At 38.1% G+C, this 27,437-nt stretch overlaps 3 protein-coding genes and 1 long non-coding RNA gene across 4 annotated transcripts; 3 read left to right on the top strand and 1 right to left on the bottom strand.

Moving 5' to 3' along the window:
- Positions 1–1,363: 1,363 nt before the first annotated feature.
- LOC106383565 lies at positions 1,364–1,954 on the top strand. Its single transcript, XM_013823645.1, has one exon. It carries the CDS (start codon positions 1,364–1,366, stop codon positions 1,952–1,954), a length of 591 nt encoding a protein of 196 aa, XP_013679099.1.
- A 6,313-nt stretch (positions 1,955–8,267) lies between these two features.
- Positions 8,268–9,467, top strand: LOC106385166 (putative geranylgeranyl pyrophosphate synthase 8, chloroplastic). The gene is made up of 2 exons (XM_022699526.2): positions 8,268–8,474; positions 8,743–9,467. Exons 1-2 carry the CDS (start codon positions 8,268–8,270, stop codon positions 9,331–9,333), a joined length of 798 nt encoding a protein of 265 aa, XP_022555247.1. The 3' UTR covers positions 9,334–9,467.
- Positions 9,468–16,963: 7,496 nt separating this feature from the next.
- On the top strand, positions 16,964–25,695 carry LOC106387077 (terpenoid synthase 30). Its single transcript, XM_013826889.3, has 7 exons — positions 16,964–17,580; positions 18,023–18,296; positions 18,373–18,757; positions 19,386–19,604; positions 19,725–19,863; positions 24,604–24,852; positions 24,955–25,695. Exons 1-7 carry the CDS (start codon positions 17,317–17,319, stop codon positions 25,246–25,248), a joined length of 1,824 nt encoding a protein of 607 aa, XP_013682343.1. The 5' UTR covers positions 16,964–17,316; the 3' UTR covers positions 25,249–25,695.
- Positions 21,625–23,898, bottom strand: LOC106387078. Its single transcript, XR_001277655.3, has 2 exons — positions 22,036–23,898; positions 21,625–21,838 (listed from the first exon to the last, which is right to left on the bottom strand). It is a non-coding gene; the product is annotated as an uncharacterized LOC106387078 (long non-coding RNA).
- Positions 25,696–27,437: the final 1,742 nt, after the last annotated feature.

Here is a 27,437-nt window from a genome sequence, read left to right as displayed (position 1 = left end):
CAAGGAGATCCCCTCTCCCCCTACATATTCATCCTCTGCGGAGAGGTGTTGTCGGGTCTGTGCAAAAACGCAGCCACCACAGGCGAACTTGAAGGTGTAAGAGTCGCAAGAGGCTGCCCACGCGTGAATCATCTGCTCTTTGCGGATGATACCATGTTCTTCTGCAATGCCTCGGCCGAATGCTGCACCAATCTAGTCAAGATACTCTCGGAGTATGAGGAAGTGTCTGGACAGAAAATAAACTGTAATAAATCAGCCATCACTTTCTCATCAAAAACACCAGCAGAGATGAAAGGAGCGGCGAAGGCTATTTCGAACATCAACAAAGAGGGTGAGCTAGGTAAATACTTAGGCTTACCTGAGCATTTTGGGAGAAAAAAGAAAGATCTCTTCACATCAGTGGTAGATAGAATCAGACAGAAATCATTGAGCTGGACTACGAGGTTCCTGTCAAAAGCCGGAAAGCTCACAATGTTAAAGTCAGTACTCACGCCTATCCCCAACCACTCTATGTCGTGCTTCTTACTACCAGTCTCATTATGAAAAAGAATACAATCTGCATTAACAAGATTCTGGTGGGACGGACCTGATGGGAAAAGGAAAATGTATTGGGTTTCTTGGGATACTCTAACAAAACCAAAGGCTGAAGGAGGACTAGGCCTACGAGACATCCAACTGTTCAACCAAGCCCTATTGGCAAAACTAGCATGGAGAATCCTCACAGTTCCTAACTGCCTACTTGCTAAGATCTTACTTGGGAAATATTGTCATAACAAAAGCATCCTAGAAGTATCGGTACCTACAGTATGCTCTCATGGGTGGCGTAGCATTCTCCACGGCCTAGAACTCCTAAAGCCACACCTGGGGAAGGCTATTGGAAATGGTATGTTTACAAAGGTATGGCAAGACTCCTGGATCTCCTTGGAAAAGAATGTGAAACCAATCGGCCCTTGCACTGAGAAGTATTAGACTTGCGGGTTTCAGACCTCCTCACATCAGACCTCAAATGGAATCGACGAAGGCTAGAGGAAATCTTACCGTCGCTGGCGTCACAGATTCAAACCATAAGACCAAGCACCAAAGGAGCAGAAGATATTTTTGTTTGGCAACCTTTGCAATCAGGAGTGTACTCCACCAAGTAAGGGTACTCTACAGCTTCAGCACTCAAACATCAACAAACGCTACAACAGGAGAACCAAGAATTCCGCTGGGTAAAAGACATATGGTCTGGGTTTTTCTCCCCTAAGCTCAAAGTATTCCTTTGGTCCACCATCCAAAAAGCACTCCCAACTGGCGAGAACCTGCAGAATAGAGCATTACATCAGATCTCACTTGCCCAAGATGTAAGGAAACAAAGACATCAATGCATATTTTCTTCAACTGTTCCTTTGCAAGAAAGGTTTGGGAAGCTGTACCTTTAAGACAAGTGATTCCCACAACTGCGGAGGACACAATAACATCGATGATGGTCAAGTTCAGAGGAGCCCTATGCCTCCCACCGACTGGAGTTCAGAACCCAATCCTCCCCTGGATCCTCTGGTCCATATGGACAGCTCGAAACAAACTCCTCTTCGAAGACAGGAACATGCTGCCTGAGGAAGTCGTAACAGGAGGTATTAGGCTTGCGAGAGAGTGGAACCAAGCACAAAAGCCAAGGAACTTACCAAAGACGCCAGTAAATGCTCCAGAGGGGAGCAGCGGCGGGAGGGCAACGTCTCGAAACCTTAGCGACAACAGCGCGATCACTTGCACAATGGACGCCTCTTGGGATGCGGCATCAAAGAGGGCCGGCTTAGCGTGGATCTTCAGGGAGAACAACGGATCAATCGCGACTCAAGGATCGGAAATCCAACACTCTGTCTCATCCCCCTTGATGGCTGAAGCCCTAGCAATTAGATCAACCCTCGTCATGGCAGCAGAGCTTGAGATTCCCAATCTCAAAATCTACTCCTGACTCACTAACGCTCATTAGAGCTATCAACACCAAGATGCAGGATAAAGAAATTTATGGGATCCTCTGCGACATCCATCAAATCTCTTCTATATTTGGCTCAATCTCCTTCTCGTTCTTGCCTCGATCACAAAATAGAGAAGCGGATGAGCTTGCTAAACGCTGTCTCCGTTCCTCTTCTTTCTCGTCTTGTAATGGGCCCACTGGGGTAAACGCTTAGTTCTATGCTTAATGAAATCTTCAGTTGAACAAAAAAAAGACGTTGAACTTCGTTGCTTTGAAGTCCAAGAAACCTATTAAGAGCTTCATATGCTCTCTATGGGCAACCCAATTATAAAATTATACTGGAGAAGGTGGATCAGCCATGAACACTGTGAATCTCAGCTTCTCCGTCCTCTTCATCCAATCCAAAGGAAGACGATACAACTCCATATCCTCTGCAAGAGTCTCCCAAAACGCACCGTTTTGTCTCTCTCATCTGGTCTCACCTCACGAAGCGGAGACATGATTCCACCAGAAAGGAAACGCAATGATCACAGCTCCACCTTTGACTTCAAGTCGTATATGATCGGTAAAGCCGAATCTGTAAACGCGGCTCTCGACGTTTCCTTACCGCTTTTGAAACCTCTCACGATCCAAGAGGCGGTGCGGTACTCACTGCTAGCTAGCGGAAAACGTGTGAGATCTGTTGGGGAAAGTCACACGGCGCAGCGGAAATACTAATGGTCGTGTTCTCCTGACCTTGTGTGAACCTGTGAAGAAAATACTTTGACGATGGCGGGATGTGATATGCAGAAAAACGTAAATGAGACACACAATTTTTACGTGAAAAACCTCCTCGATGTGAGAAGGAAAAACCACGGGACCGTAGTCCACTCAAAAATCCACTATATAAATGGTATGAGTACAACCACGTCCTCCCTGTTCAACAGCCTGAACAGAACAGAGAGTCTAGCTACAAAGAGCTATCACCAACTCAAGCAACAACAACAACAAGAGAGCAACACAAATCTTCAAAACCGGCAGCAACCAAACAACCTCATCTCACAAGGATTCCGGCATCCAGAGACTAATCCAACCATAAAAATCCAAGATAAACAGGTCGACAATACCTCTGCAAAATTTCAGCTCAAGAAGAGAAGATCTCACCGTCGGATTTACCAAACACCCAAGACTGTCCCGCTGAAGAACTGTGACGACCAGCTTCACTAAATCCCAGACAAAAGAAGATTCAACCGTTGAAATCCAAATCCCTTCGGTGAATCTTTAACCCACTGACTGAAGAAGCTTCCCACAAAATATCAGTCCGATCAAGTTACGTTTGATCCTCCAAAACCAGTCTTGAAATAGCCTGACGAGTTTTCTCCTCCTTCTCTCTTCTTTCTCTCTTTTGTCTCTCTCTCTAAACTCTATTATTGTGATTCTACAGTGCAAAGGGTCATGAGAATTATTATGTCTCATGCCCACTTGGTTCTCTCCATCTAGGAGGGACCCAACAAACTCCCCCTCCGACTAGATGGAAGAAACAGCCATTCCGGCTATCTCTTGGCATACCTCAAGCTTCCCCCTCGGTAATGACTTCGTCATCATATCAGCTCCATTATCATCCGTATGAACTTTTTCAAGTTCCACTTCCTTAGAAGCAACCACATCACGTATCCAATGATACCTTCTCTGAATGTGTTTTGACTTCGAATGAAATGTAGAATTCTTCCCGAGACAAATAGCGCTTTGACTATCACAAAGCAACACATACTTTTCTTGCTTGAAACCGATCTCTTCACAGAAGTTCTTCATCCACAACAGCTCTTTACAAGCTTCAACTGCAGCAATGAACTCTGCCTCAGTGGTATATAGTGCAACACACTTTTGCAACCTTGACTGCCATGCCACAGCTCCACCCGCAAATGTTACCAAGTAACCCGAAGTAGATTTGCTAGAATCAGCATCTCCCGACATGTCAGAATCAGTATAACTGACAAGCAATAGCTTCTTACCTCCAAATGTAATCTTCAAATCAGAAGTCCCTCGGAGATATCTCAAAATCCACTTCACAGCATTCCAATGTTCTTTTCCCAGATTGGAGAGAAACCTGCTTACAATTCCAACGGCGTAGGCTAAATCCGGTCTTGTACAGACCATGGCATACATCAAACTACCCACTGCAGAAGCATATGGAACCTTCGCCATATCTTCCTTCTCCGCATATATATGTCTTCGGACTTTGTTGACTGCTCAGTCTTAAGTGTGGAGCAAGAGGAGTACTCAACACTTTAGACTTGTCCATGTGAAACCGCTTAAGTACTTTTTCAATGTACTTCTCCTGAGATAAGTGAATCAGCTTCTCACCTCTATCTCGAATAATTCTCATACCGAGAATCTGTTTAGCTGGACCCATATCTTTCATGGCAAAGGACATACTTAGCTGCTCTTTCAGCTCCTTAATTATGTCCATGTTCATGCCCACAATCAACATATCATCGACATACAGCAACAAGATGATAAAATCATCCTCGCCGAACACCTTCACAAATGCACAATGGTCTGAATCAGTCTCTGCATAACCATGCTCCCCCATAACAGACTTGAACTTCATGTACCACTGCCTTGGTGCTTGCTTTAATCCATAAAGGCTTTTCTTCAAGCGGCAAACCAAATTTTCTTTGCCCTTTTTCACATAGCCTTCTGGTTGTTCCATGTAGATCTCTTCCTCCAAATCACCATGAAGGAAAGCAGTCTTCACATCCATTTGCTCAACCTCTAGATCAAGGCTCGCTGCCAATCCAAGTACAACCCGAATGGATGACACTTCACAACAAGAGAAAAGATTTCATCATAATCAATTCCCTTCTTTTGGCTGTAGCCTTTCACAACCAATCTAGCCTTGTGTCGAGGTGGCAAATTGTCATCCTCATGCTTAATTCTGTACACCCACTTATTAAGCAGAGCCTTCTTGCTCTTAGGCAATTCCACCAACTCAAAAGTATGGTTCTCCTCAAAAGAATCCATCTCCTCATCCATGGCTCCAAACCACATATCCTTGTGTTCATCCTCCAAAGCTTCATCATAGCTTTCAGGCTCTCCCCCATCAGTAAGTAATACATACTCACTAGGATCATACCTTGTCGACGGTTTAAGACCTCTCTCGGATCTTCTAATAATAGTAGGTTGGTTCTCAGCAGCTGGTGTCTCACCATGATCGTCACCATGATCACCACTACCATCTTCATGTGCGGGAGCATCTGCACTGGGTGTATTATCCTGAACCTGAACCTCAACCTCACCGTGAACCGATGTAGAAGGAGTAGCCTCTGTATCGATCAAACCCTCAAAAATCTGAGTTGGCTTTTTGGACTTGTCAATGTCCTTAATCGTTTGATCTTCCATAAACACAACATCTCTGCTCCTTATGAGCTTCTTCTCAACGGGATCATAAAATCTGTACCCGAACTCATCCTGACCATAACCGACGAACACACACTGCCGCGACTTCATCTCAAGCTTCGATCTATCAACCTTGGGAATATGAACAAATGCCTTACACCCAAAGACCCTCAAGTGACTGTGAGAAACATCCTTACCAGTCCAAACCCTCTCTGGAACATCACCATCCAATGGAGCACTTGGTGACAAATTCAGCACATGAACCACCGTGTTCAAAGCTTATGCCCAGAAAGTCATCGATAAGCCTGACTGTGAGATCAAACATCTCATCCTCTCGACAATCGTCCTGTTCATCCTTTCAGCCAACCCATTCAACTGTGGAGTATAAGGCGGCGTGTACTGATGCCTTATTCCATGCTCTTTGCAATAAGCATCAAATGGTCCAAGATACTCTCCACCATTATCGCTGCGGACACACTTCAGCTTCTTCCCCGTTTGTCTCTCAACCAATGCCACAAAATGCTTGAAATATCCCAGCACCTGATCCTTCGTCCTCATAGGAAATACCCACAACTTTCTTGAATGATCATCAATGAAAGTTACAAAATATGATGCGCCGCCAAGAGATCTTGTCTTCATTGGACCACACACATCTGAGTGTACCAAATCCAGTACCTCGGGTTTCCTAGAAAGTGCGGAAGACTTGAAAGATACTCTGTGTTGTTTTCCCGCAAAGCAATGCGAACACTTCTGTAGGTGCAAACCAGAGATTCCTGGAATCACTTCATTCTTAGACAACACAGCCATTCCCTTCTCACTCATGTGACCGAGTCTCTTATGCCATAACTCCATGGCATTATCATTCTCCACCGCATTAACAACATCTTTGGAGACCTTAGCCTGCATCCAATAGAAAGATGAAGACTTCTCACCTCGAGCCACAATCAAAGAACCGCGAGAGAGCTTCCATTTACCACCACCGTGCAAACTGAAATAACCCTCATCATCAAGTCTTCCCGTCGATATCAGATTCATCCTAATATCAGGAACATGCTTAACATCCTTAAGCACCAGCTTAGTACCAAAACTAGTCTCCAAGCAAACATCACCAATGCTAGCAACCTGAGCCATCGCATCATTCCCCATCTTCATAGAACCATAATTACCTGTAGTATATGTAGAAAACAAATCCCGATGTGATGTAGCATGAGTAGTAGCTCCACTGTCAATCACCCAACTGGTGTCCTGGCATGCGACATTAATGGCATCACTCTCAAGAAGAATGAGAAACTGATCTTCGGTGAGAGTCACCCGATCCACCTTTTCTTCTTGATTTCCTTGCTGCTTGTTTTTCAACTTCTAACAATCCTTCTTCATGTGCCCTTTCTTATGACAGAAATAACACTCCATATTTGCAAATCTATTAGACTTGCTCCTGCTCCTGTTCTTGTCTCTCTTGGGATCTCTACTTGTACTTCTCCCCCTTGACTCAGTAACAAAGACATCTGAACGCGAACTGCTAGCATTCGACTGCCTTCTTGCTTCCTCATTAAGAACACTGTTCTTCACTGAATCCATCGAAATAACACCTTCCGACGCGGAGTTACAAAGAGACATCCTGAAAACCTCCCAAGAGTCCGGTAAAGTACCGAGAAGCCACAGACCGTGAATCTCATCATCAAACTTGATGCCCATATCAGATAACTTGTTGAGCAATCCCTGAAACGCATTCAAGTGATCCGTCATCGGAGTCCCCTTCTGATACCTCAGCTCAATCAACTTCTTGATCATGTACATCTTGTTGTTTCCGGTCTTTCTAGCATATAACTGCTCCAGCTTCTTCCACAAAGAACGAGCATCCGTCTCAGTCTCAATATGATGCAACACATTATCATCTACCCACTGCCTTATCAACCCACACACTTGGCGATGCTGCAGCTTCCACTCTTCATCCGTCTTCTTCTCAGGTTTCTGCTCCTCGAAGACTGGAACATGGAATTCCTTAACAAAGAGCAAATCCTCCATCTTGCCCTTCCATAGATGATAGTTAGCACCATTCAAGCTTATCATCCTGCTCATATTTTCCATCTTTCACACAAGCAAATAATAACCCAAAGTTATCAGAAACCAAAGCTCTAAAACCAGAAGCTCTGATACCACTCTGTTGGGGAAAGTCACACGGCGCAGAGGAAATACTAATGGTCGTGTTCTCCTGACTTTGTGTGAACCTGTGAAGAAAATACTTTGACGATGGCGGGATGTGATGTGCAGAAAAACGTAAATGAGACACACAATTTTTACGTGGAAAACCTCTTCGATGTGAGAAGGAAAAACCACGGGACCGTAGTCCACTCAAAAATCCACTATATAAATAGTATGAGTACAACCACGTCCTCCTTGTTCAACAGCCTGAACAGAACAGAGAGTCTAGCTACAAAGAGCTATCACCAACTCAAGCAACAACAACAACAAGAGAGCAACACAAAGCTTCAAAACCGGCAGCAACCAAACAACCTCAGCTCACAAGGATTCCGGCATCCAGAGACTAATCCAACCGTAAAAATCCAAGATAAACAGGTCGACAATATCTATGCTAAATTTCAGCTCAAGAAGAGAAGATCTCACCGTCGGATTTACAAACACCCAAGACTGTCCCGCTGAAGAACTGTGACGACCAGCTTCACTAAAAACCAGATAACAGAAGATTCAACCGTTGAAATCCAAATCCCTTCGCTGAATCTCTAACCCATTGACTGAAGAAGCTTCCCACAAAATATCAGCCCGATCAAGTTACGTTTGATCCTCCAAAACCAGTCTTGAAATAGCCTGACGAGTTTTTTCCTCCTTCTCTCTTCTTTCTCTTTTGTCTCTCTCTCTAAACTCTATTATTGTGATTCTACAATACAAAGAGTCATGATAATTATTATGTCTTATGCCCACTTGGTTCTCTCCATCTAGGAGGGACCCAACAAGATCTCTGCTCTGCATTGCTGCATGTGAGCTTGTGGGTGGCGACGAGGCCACTGCCATGTCAGCCGCTTGCGCGGTCGAGATGATCCACACGAGCTCTCTTATCCATGACGACCTTCCATGCATGGACAATGTGGACCTCCGCAGAGGCAAGCCTACAAACCACAAGGTATGTTTTCTTTTAATTTGACCGGGGGTATTTGGCCGAAGACCAACCATAGCCGGATAAAAATTTTGAAGAATTTTTACATACGCATAGATTTCAAAATTATGAAAAAAATGTTACTAAAATTCTTAAAAAATGTTTCAAGCTCCCCCTCCCAAAAAAAAAACTCCCATGAGCCCAACACAAGGTATGTTGTTAAAACATATGAAGGCTCAGAGAAATGCTAACCAGAGTTGAATCATTCATTAAACCTTTTTTTTTGCTCAACAAGGTATTTGGAGAAGCTATGGCGGTTTTGGCAGGTGATGCACCCCTTTCTTTGGCGTTTGAGCATATGACCGTCATGTCGAGTGGGTTGATCACCCCTGAGAGGATGATCCATGCTGTGATTCAGCTTGCAATGGCCATTGGGACAAAAGGGCTAGTGGCTGGGCAAGTGGTTGACCTACGAAGCCAAGGGTTGAATCCGGACGACGTCGGATTGGACCGCCTAGAGTTCATTCACCTCGACAAAACAGCGGCTTTGTTGGAGGCAGCGACGGTTATAGGAGCCATAATGGGAGGTGGCACACAGGAAGAGATCGACAAGCTTAGAAAGTATGCCAGATGCATTGGCCTTTTGTTTCAAGTGGTTGATGATATTCTTGACGTGACGAAATCTTCCGAGGAATTGGGTAAGAACGCCGGACAAGACGTTATCACCGGAAAAGTGACGTATCCGAGGCTGATTGGTTTGGAGAAATCGAGGGAACTTGCGGAGAAATTGAGCAGAGAAGCAGAGGAACAGCTTATAGGGTTTGATTCTGATAAGGCGGCTCCTCTAGTGGCTCTGGCTAGCTACATTGCATGTAGAAACAATTGAGTCTCTGCAGGAAATCTCTTGAGTTCGATCTCTCGTCTTGTTATTTTAAATTTTCAATTTCTTCTTTTAACTCGTAGTATATTATATTTTAAAAAATGTTATTTACTTTTAATAAACGTCCCACTTCTAAAGTATACAAACCCTAAAATTAACTAATTAAGTGAAAACGTTAAGCAATTAACCTATGACTAGATTAAGATCCGCGCCTTGCGCGGAATAAACATTATATATATAAATTATATTATGTATTATATGTTCTTACATATTATGAAATAATAAATATATATTGAATAATTAAAAGTCAGTATCTATTACATATATAATTAAATTGGTGCGAACGTATAAATCAATTTTATTAATCCAAACAATTTTTAAAAAAACTTTGATAGGATATGTAATTAAATTTAAATGATATTAACATACATAGTATATTTTTAATATTAATGTCTATTAAATGATGCTTTCTACTCGTATGTTCTTTTGATCATGTGTATCTTTAATAGCAAAAACTTTAAATTATTGATAACAAAATTTTCACTATGGGATTAATAATTTTAGTAATTGATAATTTACAAAAATTTATCAATGTTCGTTTAAAACTTTTATCAAAAAAATTATTCAAAGTAAATTTTGAAACTAAAATATTTATTTATTAAATATGGTTTATAGTTTAATTTAGAATGATATATATACATATATATTTTAAATCTTAATGATTAATTAAATTAGACTTTTACTTATATGATTTTGTAATCATTTGTATTTTGTCATAACAAAAATTTTATACCATAGATATCAAAATTTGAATGTGAGACTTTTAACAGTTTTAGTAATTTATAGTCATTTTTTAAAATTCAAAATATAACATATACAGAAAAATCTAAATTTTTATAATATGGTTATTGTGATTTTTTTTAAAATTATTTTAATAGTTTAAAATTAATCAAATTTGATAGAAGATACATTATTTTTTATGAGATCTTTATTATTCAAAATCATTAATTTTCATATATATTTTATCCACATTAGGTAATTCCGTAATCTTTATTTAAAGAAATAATAAATGACATTAATAATGAATTTATGGTTAATTTAATAAAAAGCTTATTATATAATTAGATGATCAACCTATTTCTCTAATAATTCTAAGAATCATCCTGCTGATGACACGTGGTTACAAAAAAAAATTATAATGTTTCACAAATACTCCCTCCGTTCCTAAATGATAGACTTTTTAGTATTTTCACATATATTAAGAAAACACATTAAACTACCTTAATAAATATATTGTTTTCTGCAATTTTCAATAACTTTTAACCAATAGTAATTTAATAAAGTCAATTAATTTTTTTGAAGTTTACAATTTTATCATAGAAAACACAAAAAAATACATCTTTTTGAAACAAATTTTTTTTAAAAAAAATCTATCATTAAGAAACGGAGAGAGAAATATATAGAACATGCATGCTCCCGTGGGTTTACGTGAAACGATAGTCTGACATTTTTCCCAGATACCATGTGTATCGAAACCGTAATCGAATATATTCGTCTCTTTCCGGAAATTATTGTTAATGTGTCTCATCGATCGGTGACTTCGATGTAGCATTACTTTCTCTTTTGGAAAAAAGTAATATTTCTAGTAAACTTAAGGATTTAGAACCGTAACTTTCTGTATATTATTAATGAATAAGTGTTCTATTTATATAAAGATTACAAGAGAGATAAATAGAAATACAATAATAGGAAATATTACAAATCATAAATATAAACGAATTAGGAAATAGGCAAGTTGTAGTCGCCTGTCTCTCTTTTTCAAGTCTCGCGGCCGCCTCTCTCTCTCTAGGGTTGGCCGTCTCTCTCTCTAAGTGTATGGGTTGGTTATGGATTGGGTCGTTAATGGACATCCACCAATTGATTTATAACACTTCCCCTTGGATGTCATAACCATACATAGATTGTAATACGCTTAATGTTGCCTCATTAAAACCTTATCAGGAAAACCCAGTGGGACAAAACCATGATGAAGGAAAAAGAGTACAACACGTACTACTCCCCCTGATGTGAACCTCAGTGAAGGTCCTTCAGCCTACGCATCCCAATCTGATGCGTGAGCTTCCTGAACGTGCAGGTAGGAAGTGCCTTGGTGAATAGGTCAGCTGAATTGTCACTGGATCGTACTTGGACGACCTGGACCTCACCGGCTTTCTGAATCTCGTGAGTAAAGAAGAACTTAGGCAATATGTGCTTCGTCCTATCACCTTTTATGTAACCGTCCTTGAGCTGAGCAATGCACGCAACATTGTCCTCATACATCACGGTTGGCTTTTTGCACTCGGCCATCCCCCAATCAGCTCGGACGTGTTGGGTCATCAACCTCAACCAAACACACTCGCGGCTGGCCTCATGTATGGACAAGATTTCCGAGTGATTAGATGAAGTGGCCGCGATGGTTTGTTTCATGGAACGCCATGATATGGCCGTACCTCCATGTGTAAAGACATATCCTGTCTGTGATCGAGCTTGATGTGGATCTGATAAATAACCAGCATCAGCAAAGCCAACTAAACCATCTTTGTTATGGTTAGTATAATATAGACCCAAATCTTTCGTTTCTTGCAGGTAATGAAGAACATGTTTGATCTCATTCCAATGCCTATGGGTCGGACAGGAGCTAAACCTAGATAGTAGGTTCACGACAAAGCTTATATCAGGCCGTGTGTGAGTTGCCAAGTACATTAAAGCTCCTATGGCACTGAGATATGGCATTTCGGGACTTAAGTCATCTTCATCGTCCATCTTGGGACGGAATGGGTCAGTGTCCAGGCCGAGAGACCTCACGACCATGGGACTGGTCAGAGAATGACAATCAACCATATTGAATCTCTTGAGTACCTTTTCAGTGTATGTCATCTGATGCACAAGGATCCCATCATTTATGTACTTAAGTTGTAATCTCAAACAGAATTTTGTTTTCCCGAGATCTTTCATCTCGAATTCTTTTTTAAGGTATTCAACCGTTTAGGAAATTGTATCCAGAGGTTCCTAGGATATTCTGATCATATATTTCGATGATTATCAATATTGTTCTCGAGAACTTGCTGTACATTCAGCTCAATACCCTCTAGTACTTTCATTATCCAGTGGACCGTATAAATATGCAGTCACTACATCAGTTTGCTGCAAACCTAATTTTCTCTCTTATATAGCCAGACTTATGAGAAATCCTAAAAGTATTTGCATCCACCACATGGGAGTATATCTCCTCATAATCTATTACTGGTCTTTGTGAGAATCCTTGTGCAACATTAGCTTTATATCTCACGATTTTTATTCCTCACAAGACCCATTTATATCAACTGGCTTTAACATCATATGGCGTCTTAATCATATGGCCAAATACGCCTTTCTTCTTTAAACTATTGAACCCCACGTTTTCATTCAATCTGTTATACGAGTGCGCACTCTTATATTGACGTGGGTTCATGATCCTCGCTTATATTCATAAATTCAAGTGCTACCTTGTATCATCTTATGTCGACATTCCTTATTGTGTTCCATTATGTTCCAGACATGATATAATCGATTGAGATTTATTATTATCAGGACTTTTAATACTTTGCAGCTTGGCGTCCCAAGCTACATTGTTTGGTACATGTACCTTAGAGCCGGCCGGCCTTATCCCTATGTCTGGGATGGTTTCCTTGACCTCAGATTTGTTTTATCATTCTATGCACCTTTCTCTTTTGTTTTCGAGGATTCTTATCTTTTGGAACTTATTGGTCTATCTTGTATAGACTCTGTAGCAACTTGACTGTGTCTCTCTTGGACATCAATTTAGTTGGTGTTTTACAAGCTGGTTTATATATGACTTAGTCATTCTTTTTTGGGTCAACAAATGTGTCTGGCATTTGATTAGCTAGCTTTGTAAATGTATAATCTTTGGACGTCTATTTCACATTATTTAGTCCGAGGATCTTGCCAAGACAATGATGGTCAATGCCATTATGTTTCTCTTACCAGCTTATTATTTTCTCCCCCTAATGTTGGATAGTCGGATCCATTAAACTTTGCAATCCGTGTTCTTGGCCACTAAATAGATCACCCATATTTGGCTCAAGGTACTTCATTATTTGTGGGAGATTCATATCCAACATATATCTCCATCCTCATCATCTTCTAAGGATCCATATTAGACGGCACATATATTTGTGGTGGCTTATCTAAATATCTCATGATGTTATATGTCTGGCTTATGACCCGTAATAAATTTGAGATGGGAATATCTATGCTCACTTAATGGTTTGATGCTTATTAGTTAAGATGCATGTAAATTTGTGTGTCCCCAAGCCTTGGACTGAGAGTTTGGACCTATGGGTAATGGCCAATACAGATTTATAAAAGGATTCAGCCAAACTATATATAGTATGGACATGTGCGGATTTGTCCTCATGCCCCCTCATGGACATACTATAATCTTTAAGTGCTTTGGGACATCATGTCATAATGAGTTTCCCTTGTGTACATGCTACACACGTGAGATTCTATGGGATAACTCTTTGTACCCTTTCCAATATCAATTTCGCATCATGTTTTGGACCAGGATGGTCAATCCGGTCATACCATAAAGTGTATAATTTCGTGGGTAAACCATTCTGGTTACCATGACTATTGCCTCTATCATACTGATCTTGGCATAGTCTAGATCAATAGAGAATGCATGTATAGTTTTTTAGGACTCATTATGGCCTTGGGCGATTTTATACATATATCTGAAGGAACTCTTTGTTTCCTTCGCCCATTGTTTTAATATGGAAACCATTCATTCTTATATCTCTATATAATCTCAATGAGTTTTTCTGCGTGAATATAAAGCATCTAAATGCTTGCCCTTATACATATCTGGTCATAGCCCTTAATGTGTACCACCCGCAAATCATATTGGCGTTTTCAAAAAATTCATTCATTCCTTTTATTAAGTTTTAATAAAACAAATTCATAGAAATGAAAAACATAGAAATGAAAAACATCAAAACAAAGAACATATAATTTAGATTACAAATGTCGAAATCAATCTTCAGTTTTTTTTTAGACAATCTGAAGTTTCATAATCCATAAGATCGTCCTTCTCATGATTGAAGTCGTTTTCATCATCTTGGTTAGACATATGGGCTTCAGGATTATTCCCTTTCAATCTCTCTTGATAGAGGTCAACTAAATGCTTGGGGGTCCTACAAGTCTTAGCCCAATTATTGCTCATTCCACATCTATGGCACACGTATTTCTCTGATTTAGTCGAGTGTTGGGGTTTGAAAGAAGATCCACGGCCACGACCATGGCCTCGTCCAAATGAGCCACGGTCCCGTCCATGGTCTCGACCATTTCCTCGCCCGCGGCCAAAGGATCTTCGACCGCCGCCACGTCCGTTCGATTTGTCTCGACCACAACCATGCTGGCCGTTTCCTTGGACGTGGTTAGACTCTTTATTGTCCTCTGTAGCGTTTGCATCATGTAGTGGAACTGATCCAAGTGGTCTCATCTGACTGTTTCTCATTAGTAATTCATTGTTCTGCTCAACGAGCAAGAGACAAGAAATAAGATTAGCATAGGTTTTGAAACCTTTCTCTCGGTACTGTTATTGTAACAGCACATTGCTTGCATGGAAAGTGGAAAAGGTTTTCTCAAGCATATCCTGTTTCGTAATACTTTCACCACACAGTTTCATTTTAGAAACAATCTTAAACAGTGCAGAGTTATATTCGTCCATAGACTTATAGTCTTGGATCCTCAGATTCGTCCAATCAAACCGAGCTTTTGGTAAGATCACCGTTCTCTGGTGATCATATTTCGATTTCAATTCATTCCAAAGATATAGCGGATTCTCAATGGTTAGGTATTGGTCCTTGAGACTCTCAGCTAGATGACGACGAATGATCAAGATGGCTCTATAACGATCCTTTTCATTGGCATTATTGTTCTCGGTGATACACTCACCGAGTCTCTTGGATTTCAGGATGATCTTAGCATCGAGCGCCCACTGAAGGTAATTGTCTCCAGATAGATTTAGGGCAGCGAAATCAAGGTTGTTGATTTTCGACATCTGAAGTTATAGATTAATATTTTTAGATCTTTTAGGAATAGTTTTTAATGTTTAAACGATTAGCGTTTTATGTTCAAACAAGCCTTCACAGCCAAGATCTATGCCTCACGGCCAATGAGCAAGCCGCACGGCCATGGATGCAAACTAGTTCATTTTTATGCATTTAGTTTGTCGTGTAATTGCAATCCTAACATGATTTGTTTCTATCAGTTCATGATGCAATCAAAACAAGCAAACCTATCGGCCAAGCAAAGATCAAGCCACACGGCTATTTGATTCAATTCAACACCATTCCTAGAATAAGTTCTAAGTGTAATTGCAATCAATTAATGTGATTAAGTTATGGTATGAATGCAACAAAGCCACACGGCCACGAGTATGATCAAGTCTAGAATAGTTTAACCTAATATGTAGTTTCAAATTTCGATTTTAAAATAATCTAAACTACGTCATTAGGGTTTTAGTTTAAACAAGTCAAACAATCAGATTCGAGTTTGAACAATCCTAACAATAATTCTAGGTGATCAAATCAACCAATCAATGTTCATTTCAAACAATTAAAATCGATTTTCAGAATTAGGGTTTTAGGGTTTCGATTTTATTAACAAGCAATTTCAATTTCAGGATGATCAAATTCAATCTCAATCAATCAATCAGTTTTAATTAATCAATAGTTTTCGAATTAGGGTTTAGGGATTTCGAAAATTTGATCTTAGGTCAAAGGGATTTGATTTGAGAATCAAAACCTTTAATGTTCTGATTTTAATTGATCAATGGATCAATCTCGATTTTTAGGGTTTGGGGATCGAACTTATAGAGCTTCGATTTACTCGCTTATGGATTGATATATTATCCTATGACTTTCATCTTAGAGATTATATTTTAGGGTTTCATCCCTTACAATCAACCAAATTTGATTCATTATGTTCTTAGAATTCAAAATACCTTTAATTTAGTTGTTTGTAGAAACCGGACCACCAAGAATGAACCTCGAGCTTAGACACGATCGGGACGCGAGCTGGTTGGGATGCGAGCTGGACACGAGCTGTCTTGGACGCGAGATGGAACGAAGTCGCGAACGGATTAGGGTTCGTCGGTATCGTCGGGTTCGGATTAGGGTTCCAAAGCAAATCGGCACGCACTGTATCTGTGCGTGAGGGCGCGTCGGTGGTCAGACCGACAAGCGGTTTGCACTGACTGATTCGTCTCGGCCAGGGCTTCGATTTAATATCTTGATCGTTTTCTGGGTCCTCACGGTTTGGGAGAACGGTCTCTTCGAAGTTCCAAGGCATATTCCTTTTCATTTAGGGTTTTAGGGTTTTAGCGATTTGGTTTAGGCTCAGGGTGTTAGAGATTATCATGCTGATAACGTGTTGTAAACTTAAGGATTTAGAACTGTAAGTTTCTGTATATTATTAATGAATAAGTGTTCCCTTTATATAGGGGTTACAAGAGAGATAAATGGAAATACAATAATAGGAAAGATTACAAATCATAAACATAAACAAATTAGGAAATAGGCAAGTTGTAGCCGCCTCTCTCTCCTCTCCAAGTCTCGCGGCCGCCTCTCTCTCTCTAGGGTTGGACCGTCTCTCTAGGGTTGGGCCGTCTCTCTCTCTAAATGTATGAGCCGGTTATGGACCAGACCCGTTATGGACATCCACCAATTGATTTATAACAACATTAGTTTTTATAATACATTTTACAAGATTTTAAAATACCTTTTCATGTATTTTTTGAAAGCTTTTCTGATCTCTAGTTTACTTTACTGCTATATAATGTTTCAGATTCCCTAGTTCGACAGAAGACATACCAGTGAAAGCACATCAAAACAGAAGAACTGAGTACCTTTGATATTGCATATCCCTTTTTGTCTGTCACGAAATATGGAAGCATCAAGAATGAGTTTCGGTCTCAGTAGTCCCCATCACGCTTGCAAAGTTCCAATCTGCCTAAAGACCAATCTCTCTCTTGTTCCTCAATGTTTGCTTCAAAAAAAAAGTTTTTTTCGAAGGCAGAAGAAACACTTGTTCTGTGTGAGGGCTACTAAGAGTGCTAGTGATGATGATCTGGAGAGTAGTCGTCCTCTGACTCAGTTTTCTCCCTCTTTTTGGGGAGATTACTTCCTCTCCTTCTCCGTTGACCAATCCGTAAGAATACATCTGACCCATCCACGTGTCATGTTGTAGAGAAGATGATTCTTGATCAGCTAATTCTTGTATCTTAGAGCATGATTATTGTCAATAAAAATTTTAAGAGAAGTTTTTTTGCTTTTTTAGTTAAAAGTTAAGAGACCGGTTCTTATATTCCGATAAGAACATCGTCATAAGAACCTCTCAATAATCATGCTCTTAAGGCATTAGCATTTGTGATCTCTAGAGGCGTTTTTAGAGGAGTTTCTAGTAATAAAAATTTATAAAATAAGAGATAGGCTTTCAATAAAGAAATTCTTGCAAAATTTTGAGAAATCTATTGCCACATGGTAATCTTTTAAGGGTTTGTTCTATTGAAAACATAATTATACATTCAGTATCAACTTTTGTAATTTTTAAGAGTCTTAATTTCACCACTAATGATGCCCTTAACTTGTAGGAATCTGATGGACTAGCAAAAGAGATTGAATCTGTGATGAAGCTAAACGTGAGAGACAGACTCATGTCTTCTCACAGTGGCGACAAGGAGAAGATTCGTATAATTCATTTGCTTATCTGCCTCGGCATCTCACATTACTTCGACAAGGAAATCGAAGAGATTCTAGATCAAGGTTTTCGGAAATTGAATGACATAATAGCCAAGGAAGATGACTTGGAAACCATCTCAATCATGTTTGAGGTATTTAGACTATACGGTCACAAGATGCCTTGCGGTAAGAACATCATTTTCCTCAACTTAATCACATATATACACAAAATATGCTGATAGCTATATGTGTTTCATTATAGATAACTTCGAAAGATTCAAAGGTGAAGATGGGAGGTTCAAGGAGAGTCTAGCCGGAGATGTTAGAGGAATGCTACAGCTGTACCAAGCAGCACATCTCGGTACACCCTCTGAAGATATATTGGAGGAAGCCATGAGTTTCACTAGGAACCAGTTGGAGTGTTTTGCATCCCAAGAAATGAGTACTCTTTCTCCCCATCTTTCCACATATATTCGCAACGCCTTGTATAGACCTCGATGTCATAACATGGAAATACTGGCCGCAAGAGAATATGTTTCTTTCTACGACCATGAAGAAGGTCATGACGAGGTGCTTCTTAGGTTTGCAAAGCTAAGCTTCAACTATTGCCGACTGATTTACATCCAAGAGATCAAAACTCTCACCAAGTACGGCACCCTACTCTTTTCTTGTCTGTGAAAAACAACGTTGCGGTTTGGTCTCAAAACCAACCGGAGCATATAAATCCATATCATAATTATAAGGATTTGCTAGATTCAAGAATATGTCAATTTAATGAATTAGCTGGTCTTGTAAACTTTTTAGGTATCAACGTATATATATGTAGACTTAGTAAGGTCTAACTTAGAAGCAGGTGCCTAGAATTAAGCTAGAAGTTTTATTAAGTTATAAGAAGGTATCAACGTATATATATGTAGACTTAATAAGGTCTAACTTAGAAGCAGGTGCCTAGAATTAAGCTAGAAGTTTTATTAAGTTATAAGAACATTTCCATCATTATCTCACATGATTTTGTAAATTATTATTGTCATTAAATGAGTATCTAATTTAGTTGAAAAATTCATCCAAAAAGCTTTCATATAAGAAAACTGTAAGTCAGTTTTCAACAATTTGAAGTTTTCACTTAGTTAAATAATATAATATTTATAAATGAAATTTTCAAGACTGATATAAGATATTAAAGAATTAAGATGCTTAAGCAAAGTTGAGGGATAATACTTTCTATCCGTTCCTGATATATTTAAAAGCTTTATTTTGTTTTTTTTTTCTTTGCAGGTGGTGGAATAACCTAGATGTGCCCTCCAAGCTTCCTTACGTGAGGGATAGAATTGTGGAGACGCATTTCCCTGCTTTAGGACCATATTTCGAGCCACGGTATTCACTTGGGAGAATTATAATGACTAAAATTATCATAGTCGTGGTTATTTTGGATGACACATGTGACGCGTATGGAACTTTTCCTGAAGTTAAAAGTCTCATTGATTTTTTGCAAAGGTATAGTGATGCATCTACATATCCTATTTGTTCGTAGAATTGTATTTTGCCAACTTTAGTTTGAAGTCACTTTGTCTTTGATTGTAAATTCGTTTAACAAGAAATATACATGGTGGGCAGGTGGGATCTTGGTGCCATTGAAGAATTACAAGGCTATTTGAGAATAGTCGCCCAAACTTTATTGGAAACTTTAGGAGAGATCGAAAGAGAGATGAAGCCCCGAGGAAGATCAGCTAGTGTACAACACACGATAGATGAGGTAACTGATAAAGAAAATTATACACAAGCAGGGCGCGGGGAGGCAATTCGATGGCAAGGGGTCTGCTGACCCCTATAAATTTTATAAAATCTATTATTTGACTTGAAAATTAATTATGGCAAACCCCAATTTAGAATATATAACTTTCAACCTTATTACGAATGTAGTGGATATTGAGGGATAAGGATGAATTTGTTTTAGATATATTTAGGAGATAATGATGTGTGATACGTAGATGTCGGTAAATAGGTGTCGGTATTTAGGAGATAACTACTACGATATCACACATCATTATCTCCTAAATATATCTAAAACATATTCATCTCTTATCCCTCAATAGTGTAAGCACATAAAATAAAAATGGGTTTGAAAGGTAAGGTCTTGAGTAAACTACCTTCGACTGGTAACATGAGTTGCATGATGTAGTGTGAGTTATGCATATAACTCAAAATTGTTACTGATAATGAATTTGTTTTGAATTTTTAAAGTTAGGTTTAAGCTATCTCTATACTATTATTTGAGAAGTGACTTTCCTATGTGGCGCGCTCACGTTAACTCTCACGGTGGTTTGTTACATCGATACTCTTAATGAATTAAATTTGATTACATATTTACCATTATTAATATTTTATTTTTATTTTGTTTCTATTAATACATTCCTATTATAACCAAATTTTTATCAAAAAAGAATTTCATATAAAAGGCCATATCTATAAATATTTCTATTTTACTTTCATTTTTATTAATAAAAGCATATTATGATGGTTTATTACTAATTGAGTTTATTATTATAACTTTCGTTATTAATATTTTATTTTTATGTTCTTTTTATCAATACATTCCTTTTATAACTAAATTGTTATCAAAAAGGAATTTCATATAAAAGACAATATCTAGAAATATTTTCGTTTTTATTTTATTTTTTATTAATAAAACCATATTTTTATGGAAAATGCAATATTTTTACTATTAAAATGCATACTTATAATATATTTCAAATATATTCTTTCTTAATAAAAAGGAAAATATGTGATTATACCTTTTTGATAATTATACAATTGTTTATTTCTATAAAAATATCCACACAATTTTATGCAATTTTTGTACATCATAAAGTCTTAATCCTAATACTATTTAAATGCTTCAAAAATCATAAATAAGCAACCGATTCTCATATATCTAAACTATTAAACTATCGACATCAATACAAAATATCAGTCAATTATTCATTCACGTAAAATATTTCTTATTCATAAAAAAAATATTTTTTTCCTTGGTAGGAAAACAATTTCTATGACTTCCATCCAAAAATTTCGTTTTTCTTTAGATATATGCATCTAAAATCAAAATAAACATTATGACGTTTTTGGAAAAAATATCTTAAAAAAGCTGTTTCTATAAAGATGGTTTTGATTGATGATGAGATAATTTTTAAAACTCATATCTTTCAACTTTTACTAATCCTACAATTATAAAAGTCAAAATTGAAGAAGAGGAAACATAGCAACTAAAAGTAATCACTAGTAAAAATGCATCGCATAGCCACTACAGTACCGTGGTTATACAGCGATAATTCGTGGCTATAAAGAAAAAAGCCACGTTTTTAGATCAGAAATTTACCGTGGCTATAGCTTCGTGGCTATAGCTTCGTTGCTAAAAAACAACCGTGGCTAAACGTGGCTAGTAACCACGTTTAGTCACGATAATAACAGCTATTGGCGTGGCTATACTAAAAATAAAAAATAAAAAAATAAACAGAAATAAAAAAAAACAAATAATTTTTATTAATTAATACTAAAACAAAAAATACACATTATTGTTATATATATATACATAAATACGTATATACATACAAATACACTACCGCCGCACTACGCTTCACCGGAGGCGCTGCACTGTCACACCACCACTTCTCTTTTCCGTTTCATCATCTTCCCACACCACCACTTCTCCTTCCCTTCATCGTCAGATTCACCTTGTGCCAATAAACGCAAAGAGAGTCAAGAACAAATGAAACATTAACCAAGAACTCAGCTTTTTGGCATCTAAAAACACAAAGAGGGTCAAGAACAAAGATAAATACTTTATGAATCACAACTACCACAGATACAAATTAAAGCATATAAAAAGACAATTAGATCGAAGTAAACGAGGAGAGAGAGGATTTGGTACCTCTTGAGATACTCGCGGAAGGAGTCGAGAGAAGTGAAGGGTCAGATTTGCATTGATCAATGAAGAATTTTAACGTCACACCGTCGTCTCCGTCACCCACGTTCTCCTTGAAGGTTCATCACTGCTCCTTCTCAGATCTATAAACAAAACAAAACATATCAACTAGAAATAGTGAAAGTGAAGCCAGAGAAGAGGAAGACAAAGAGAGGTCGACCGGTGGTGATGGTGAGGAGGTGAATACATGAGTCGATCGTTACAGAGAAAGAGATAGAGATAGAATGAAAGAAGAATGATCAGGCGAAGGAGAGCGGAAAAGAGAAAAAAGAAGAAGAAAGAAACACAAAAGGATTTTAATCTGGACCCTTCATAATTTTAATCTAATGGTTAAAATTATCAATCCACGCAACTCCTTCTTATTGGTTGAGAAAAGAGAGGTAAGGAGAAAAGAAAAAAATAAAGAAATAAAAAAATCTGTGTGTTTTATTTATGTTGTCCATTTCTATTGTTGTTTAGTTTTTATTAATGTGTATAATTTTTTTATAAAAAAGTTTATACTTTTAAAAACAGTGTATAATTCTTCATATACTTTGATAATTTATTTTATAAAAAAATGGCTAGCGTTTAATGTTTAGAAAATGTATAGGGAATGATGGTTAAATATAAGATATATTGTTTAATGATTTAATATTATATTTTAAAATAGAATTTGTAGTTTGAGAAATAGGATTTGAGTTTAAATGTTAAGGCTTAAATTTAAATGTTAAGATTAAATGTAAGAGTTTATCGTTGTATGTAAGGTTTGAGTTTGAGATTTAGGGTTTGAAGTATGATATAGGATTTGAGTTTATATGATATATGGTTTGCCAAAAAGTTTTGAAATGTTAAGTTTATAGTTTTATATTTAAGATTTAGAGTTTAAGTTTAAAATGTTATAATTAGAATTTGTTTTTAAAACATAGGATTAAAGAATGTATAGTTTAAGAATTAAGATTAGGATTTTAAATGGAGCTTAAATATTTGAGATAGAAAAAATGATTAAAATTTGAGGTTTAATTTAATAATGAAGTTTTATTATGAAAATACTTGAGTCTTAATGTTTAGGTTTAGGGTTTAGAGTTTAAAAATATGTTTAGGGATTAGGGTTTCAAATAGCCACGAAAAGTTCATGGCAACATTGTGGCTATTTTATAAAAGCCCCTAGTCACAAAAATCTTAGTGGCTGTTGTCGTAGCTACTTAGTTTTACCGTGGCTAATTTGAAATCGTGGCTAGTCCGTAGCGAAACCATGGCGTTTTTTATACAGCCACGGTTTTGGAGTGGCACTACCGTAGCTATGCAATAGATTTTTACTAGTGAATGTTTGGTTAAAAAGTTCGAGAAAAATTGGTAAAATTTGAATCCAAAATAATTAACAATTTAAGATCAATTTTTACACTAGATTTTTGAAATAAATATTATGGCCAAGTTGAATATATTGCACAGAAATTATAACACAGCAATTAAATAATTTATAAATAAAAGTTTAATTAAAATAACATGAAAATACATAAACAAATACAACTAAAACTAAAAAATTACCCAAAATTATTACATTTTGGTTCATTAAAAAAGTTTATATCCGCACATAGGTGCGGGTGAGTCACCTAGTAATATATAGTTGAGTTACAATTTTAAGTTATAAGTTTCGTAAAAGAGATAAATCAAACGTTAAATCAACATAAAAAAAATCACGATTTGAGTTTTTTTTTAAATGGGTTCCTATTCATTTCTCCACATTTTTAATAATTTAATATATTTATCTACTTGTTTGCCAAAGATTTCATTTTAAAAACTTTCTTATTTCATTTTAGTTAGTTAATCAAAATTATTCCTAAAATTTTAACTTTTAGTTTTATGGAAATAAAAAAGTTATCTACATAAATTTATATATATATATAAATATGGGAGTCTTATATGCATATATTTGAATATCTTTAGTTAATTATAATAATAAATTTTAATTTTATCTTAATATTTTTATTATTTTGTAGTATATATTAATATTATAATAATAAATATCATCAGTAATTATTTTGGCAAAATAGTAACTCCTATTCTATCGCAAATTCACTGCATAAATTCATAATTTCTAACATTAGTTTTTACTATAATTTATAGTCGTGGGTAAGGCATATTATCAGAAACACAAAACCCGAAAACCTAACAAAAAACAAAAATGAAACCGGACCAAAATTAATAGAAATCTGAACGGTTTCTACTTTTCTAAACCTAAAAATCAAAACTAAACCAAGAACCAAATGAGTATTCCGAATATTCAAAATATAATAAAAAAATAATTATTAAAAAAATAATAAAAAACCCAACCCATCATTATCTGAATTTATCTGATCCGAAAATGTCTGGTTCCTAAACGGATCTTAAACACCCCAGCCCGATTAATCTGAAAACCGAATAAGCCGAACTGACCTTAACCGAAAACCTGAATGACCAACCCTGGTAAGTTATAACAAATTACCTTTATGTAATATAACTGTAAAGCTTTATTTTCAAAATGAGTGAAACCCATAGATAAAGAGCATAGGGAGAGCGTACCTAGCGCTATCAAACTGGGCACGTGAAGGGCATGTGCCAACTTTTGAGGAGTATATGGAGGTTGGGATGGTCACCGCAGGGATGGATGATTTTGCATCATACAGCTTTATAGCGATGGAAGATTGTGACGAGAAACCACTGTACGAATGGTTTAACTCTAAGCCCAGAATCTTCCAAGCCTTGTGTATTATGTTCCGTCTGAAAAACGACATAGCCACCTACGAGGTATGGTATACGATTGAGGGAATTTTCGCATTTCTTTGGTTTTTTACCGTCTTGGATAATAAACATTACGGTAAAATAAAAATATTGACATGAACGATGCAGTTAGAGATGAAGAGAGGAGAGGTGGCAAATGGAGTCAACTGCTATATGAAGCAACATGATGTTACTAAAGAAGAAACCGTGGAAGAATTTAATAAGATATATAGAGAGAACTATAAGATAATGATGGAGGAGTTCTTGACGACAAAGTGTGTACCACGACAGATCTTGATGCGATGCCTCAACATTTCTCGAACTTTTGATGTGATTTACAAGGAAGGCGATGGATACACTGAACCCCTTGAAAATCTCAAAGACATGATTACCTCTTTCTTCCGCCATCCAATTCCGCTTTGAACACTTTAAACTTCACTTGTAACGTAGTTTACAAGTTCAAAGATATGTACTTGGATCTCTTACTGGTTCACTATTGAATAAATGATGAGCAAAATAAGGTTCGCTATATGATTTTAATTTGCTTCTATTGAGCAGATTTCTTTAATTTAACTTGAAGGCTATCCCATTAGTAAAACTTAAGATGGTCTATGAAGTAAAAACTAGGATTTATACGAGCCATTCCTGATATGTAAAGTTCTTTCAGACTTGGTAGTTGACCGAGATGGTAAGAAGGAACAGTTTTGACACTCACTTATGCGTATGCACACGATTCTAGGTAATGAAGATTGAGCTAGCCATTGTGGAAACTATAATACCCCGACCGCCCACAGCTAATGGGTCACTTACGTCCGCTCTCTCGGCCCGTGGGCCCATCCCGTTCTAGCGATCGGTTCGTTAATTTTTCTAAAGGCTCGAAATCATTGTTTACTGACCCTGCAATCACCACCCGACCTTTTCTCATGCTTTGGCCTCACTCGCACACTATCGCGAATCACTTCCCGATAGGTCACCCATCCTTCTACTACTCCAGCTCAAGCACGCTTAACTCTGGCGTTCTTTCAGGATGTGCTCCGGAAAATGTAAGTCAACTTTGGTGACATAGATAGCCAAATCAATTCTCTTAAGCCTTTTCACATATCACAACTCGGGATGTTACAATTCACCCCCTCTCAAAGAACGCAACGTCCTCGTTGCGCCCCACGACAGGTCTCAAGACGCCTCTCAGGTCAGAAATGAGATGGCTAACCAGCTTTGATACCACTTATAACGCCCCGACCGCCCACAGCTAATAGACCACCCACGCCCGCTCTCTCGGCCCGTGGGCCCATTGAAGGGACCCGACCAATTTTTTCGTACCATCAGTACGAGTCTGGTTCGACTTCCTCGATCAGACTTGGGCCGTTTTCCTATTTTTCTTTACTTAGAATTATTTCCGGATTTTAGTTCGTTTTCAGACAATCAAGCAAGCATAATAAGATTTGAATAGATTAACTGAGGTTCGAGTTAACAAGTGAGTCTGCTATAAGCTATTACAAGTTAAACTCGTCCTACATCTACCCAAATCCCCCATCCTTCCTTCCTGCCTTAGTCCCGCGGTCATGCTATGTCTTTACCCTTACGAGTCTGGTCCTGATCGGCATCCAAAGCAAGGAGGCATAAGCAACAGTATGCTTAGTGATGCGGTCATCCGTCTCACTCAGCCAAGTAAAGCAATCGAGTCAATCAGTCAATAAACGGACATGCTTATCATCAGTCAGTTACTTAGCTGACCCAATCGTTCCAAGCCAGCGCGCTATCAGATTCAGTCAAGCCCTAGCAGGCCAATAAGACTCTAGGCGCATGATCTAATCCAGATGCGTCGATGGAAGGAACCGACTGTTAGGACCAAGCCAGAACTTAGCAGATAATTCGAATTAGACAAGAAATCAGTACATAAAACATTCCTATCAATCAGACTACGATTCAGTACGATAGGCCACAGTCACACACTCACCTTTGTCTTAGAGTCGGTATGTTCTGTTTGATTCGGTCTCTTCTGACACCTCTTGAGCGGTTTCCGTCGGATCTTCGAGCGTTCAGACAGTCGGATTCACCCCACAGACGATCGTTCTTGACTCGGACTTGATCGATCCAGCCAAATATCGAAAGTTCTCTCTTAATCGGACTTTTCTCTGTGGTTCTTTCAGTTTCCGTACAAGAATGGCGAAATAAGACAAAGGAGACGATTAAAATGGGCAGTCGGGCGGTTTAGGCCCGAGAAACTACCAAGTTAACCGTTCCCTCTGATTTTACACGCGGCTCTTAATCAGTAACCGCCACCCCGCGCTCCAAAGCGTTCCAGCGCGAGTTTTTCCCTTTTTTTGGACTTTAACTGTTCCCGTCAGTTTTACTTAGATGAAACTCGAGCTAGAGCTGACTGATCCAGTCGACAACTCTAACCGCCTTGTCCAACTCAGGCTGCTACTACTGACTCAGCTCATCTCAGCTTAGCCAACAGTCTTAACCGCCTTGTTTGATTTTCGACAATCGCTGTCTAACCGACCAGCTCAACCGTCATGTCCGAATCCGACAACACTTGTACGGATCCGACCGTTGCTCTCCGAAAATGCCGCTTTGCCTGGATTTTCATCGAACTGGCCGAACACTCC

Source organism: Brassica napus, chromosome C3 (assembly GCF_020379485.1).
Source record: "Brassica napus cultivar Da-Ae chromosome C3, Da-Ae, whole genome shotgun sequence".
In the NCBI taxonomy this organism is placed as follows: Eukaryota; Viridiplantae; Streptophyta; class Magnoliopsida; order Brassicales; family Brassicaceae; genus Brassica; species Brassica napus.
Note: the sequence above shows the minus strand (reverse complement) of the source record. Positions and strands in the feature narration are given on the sequence as shown.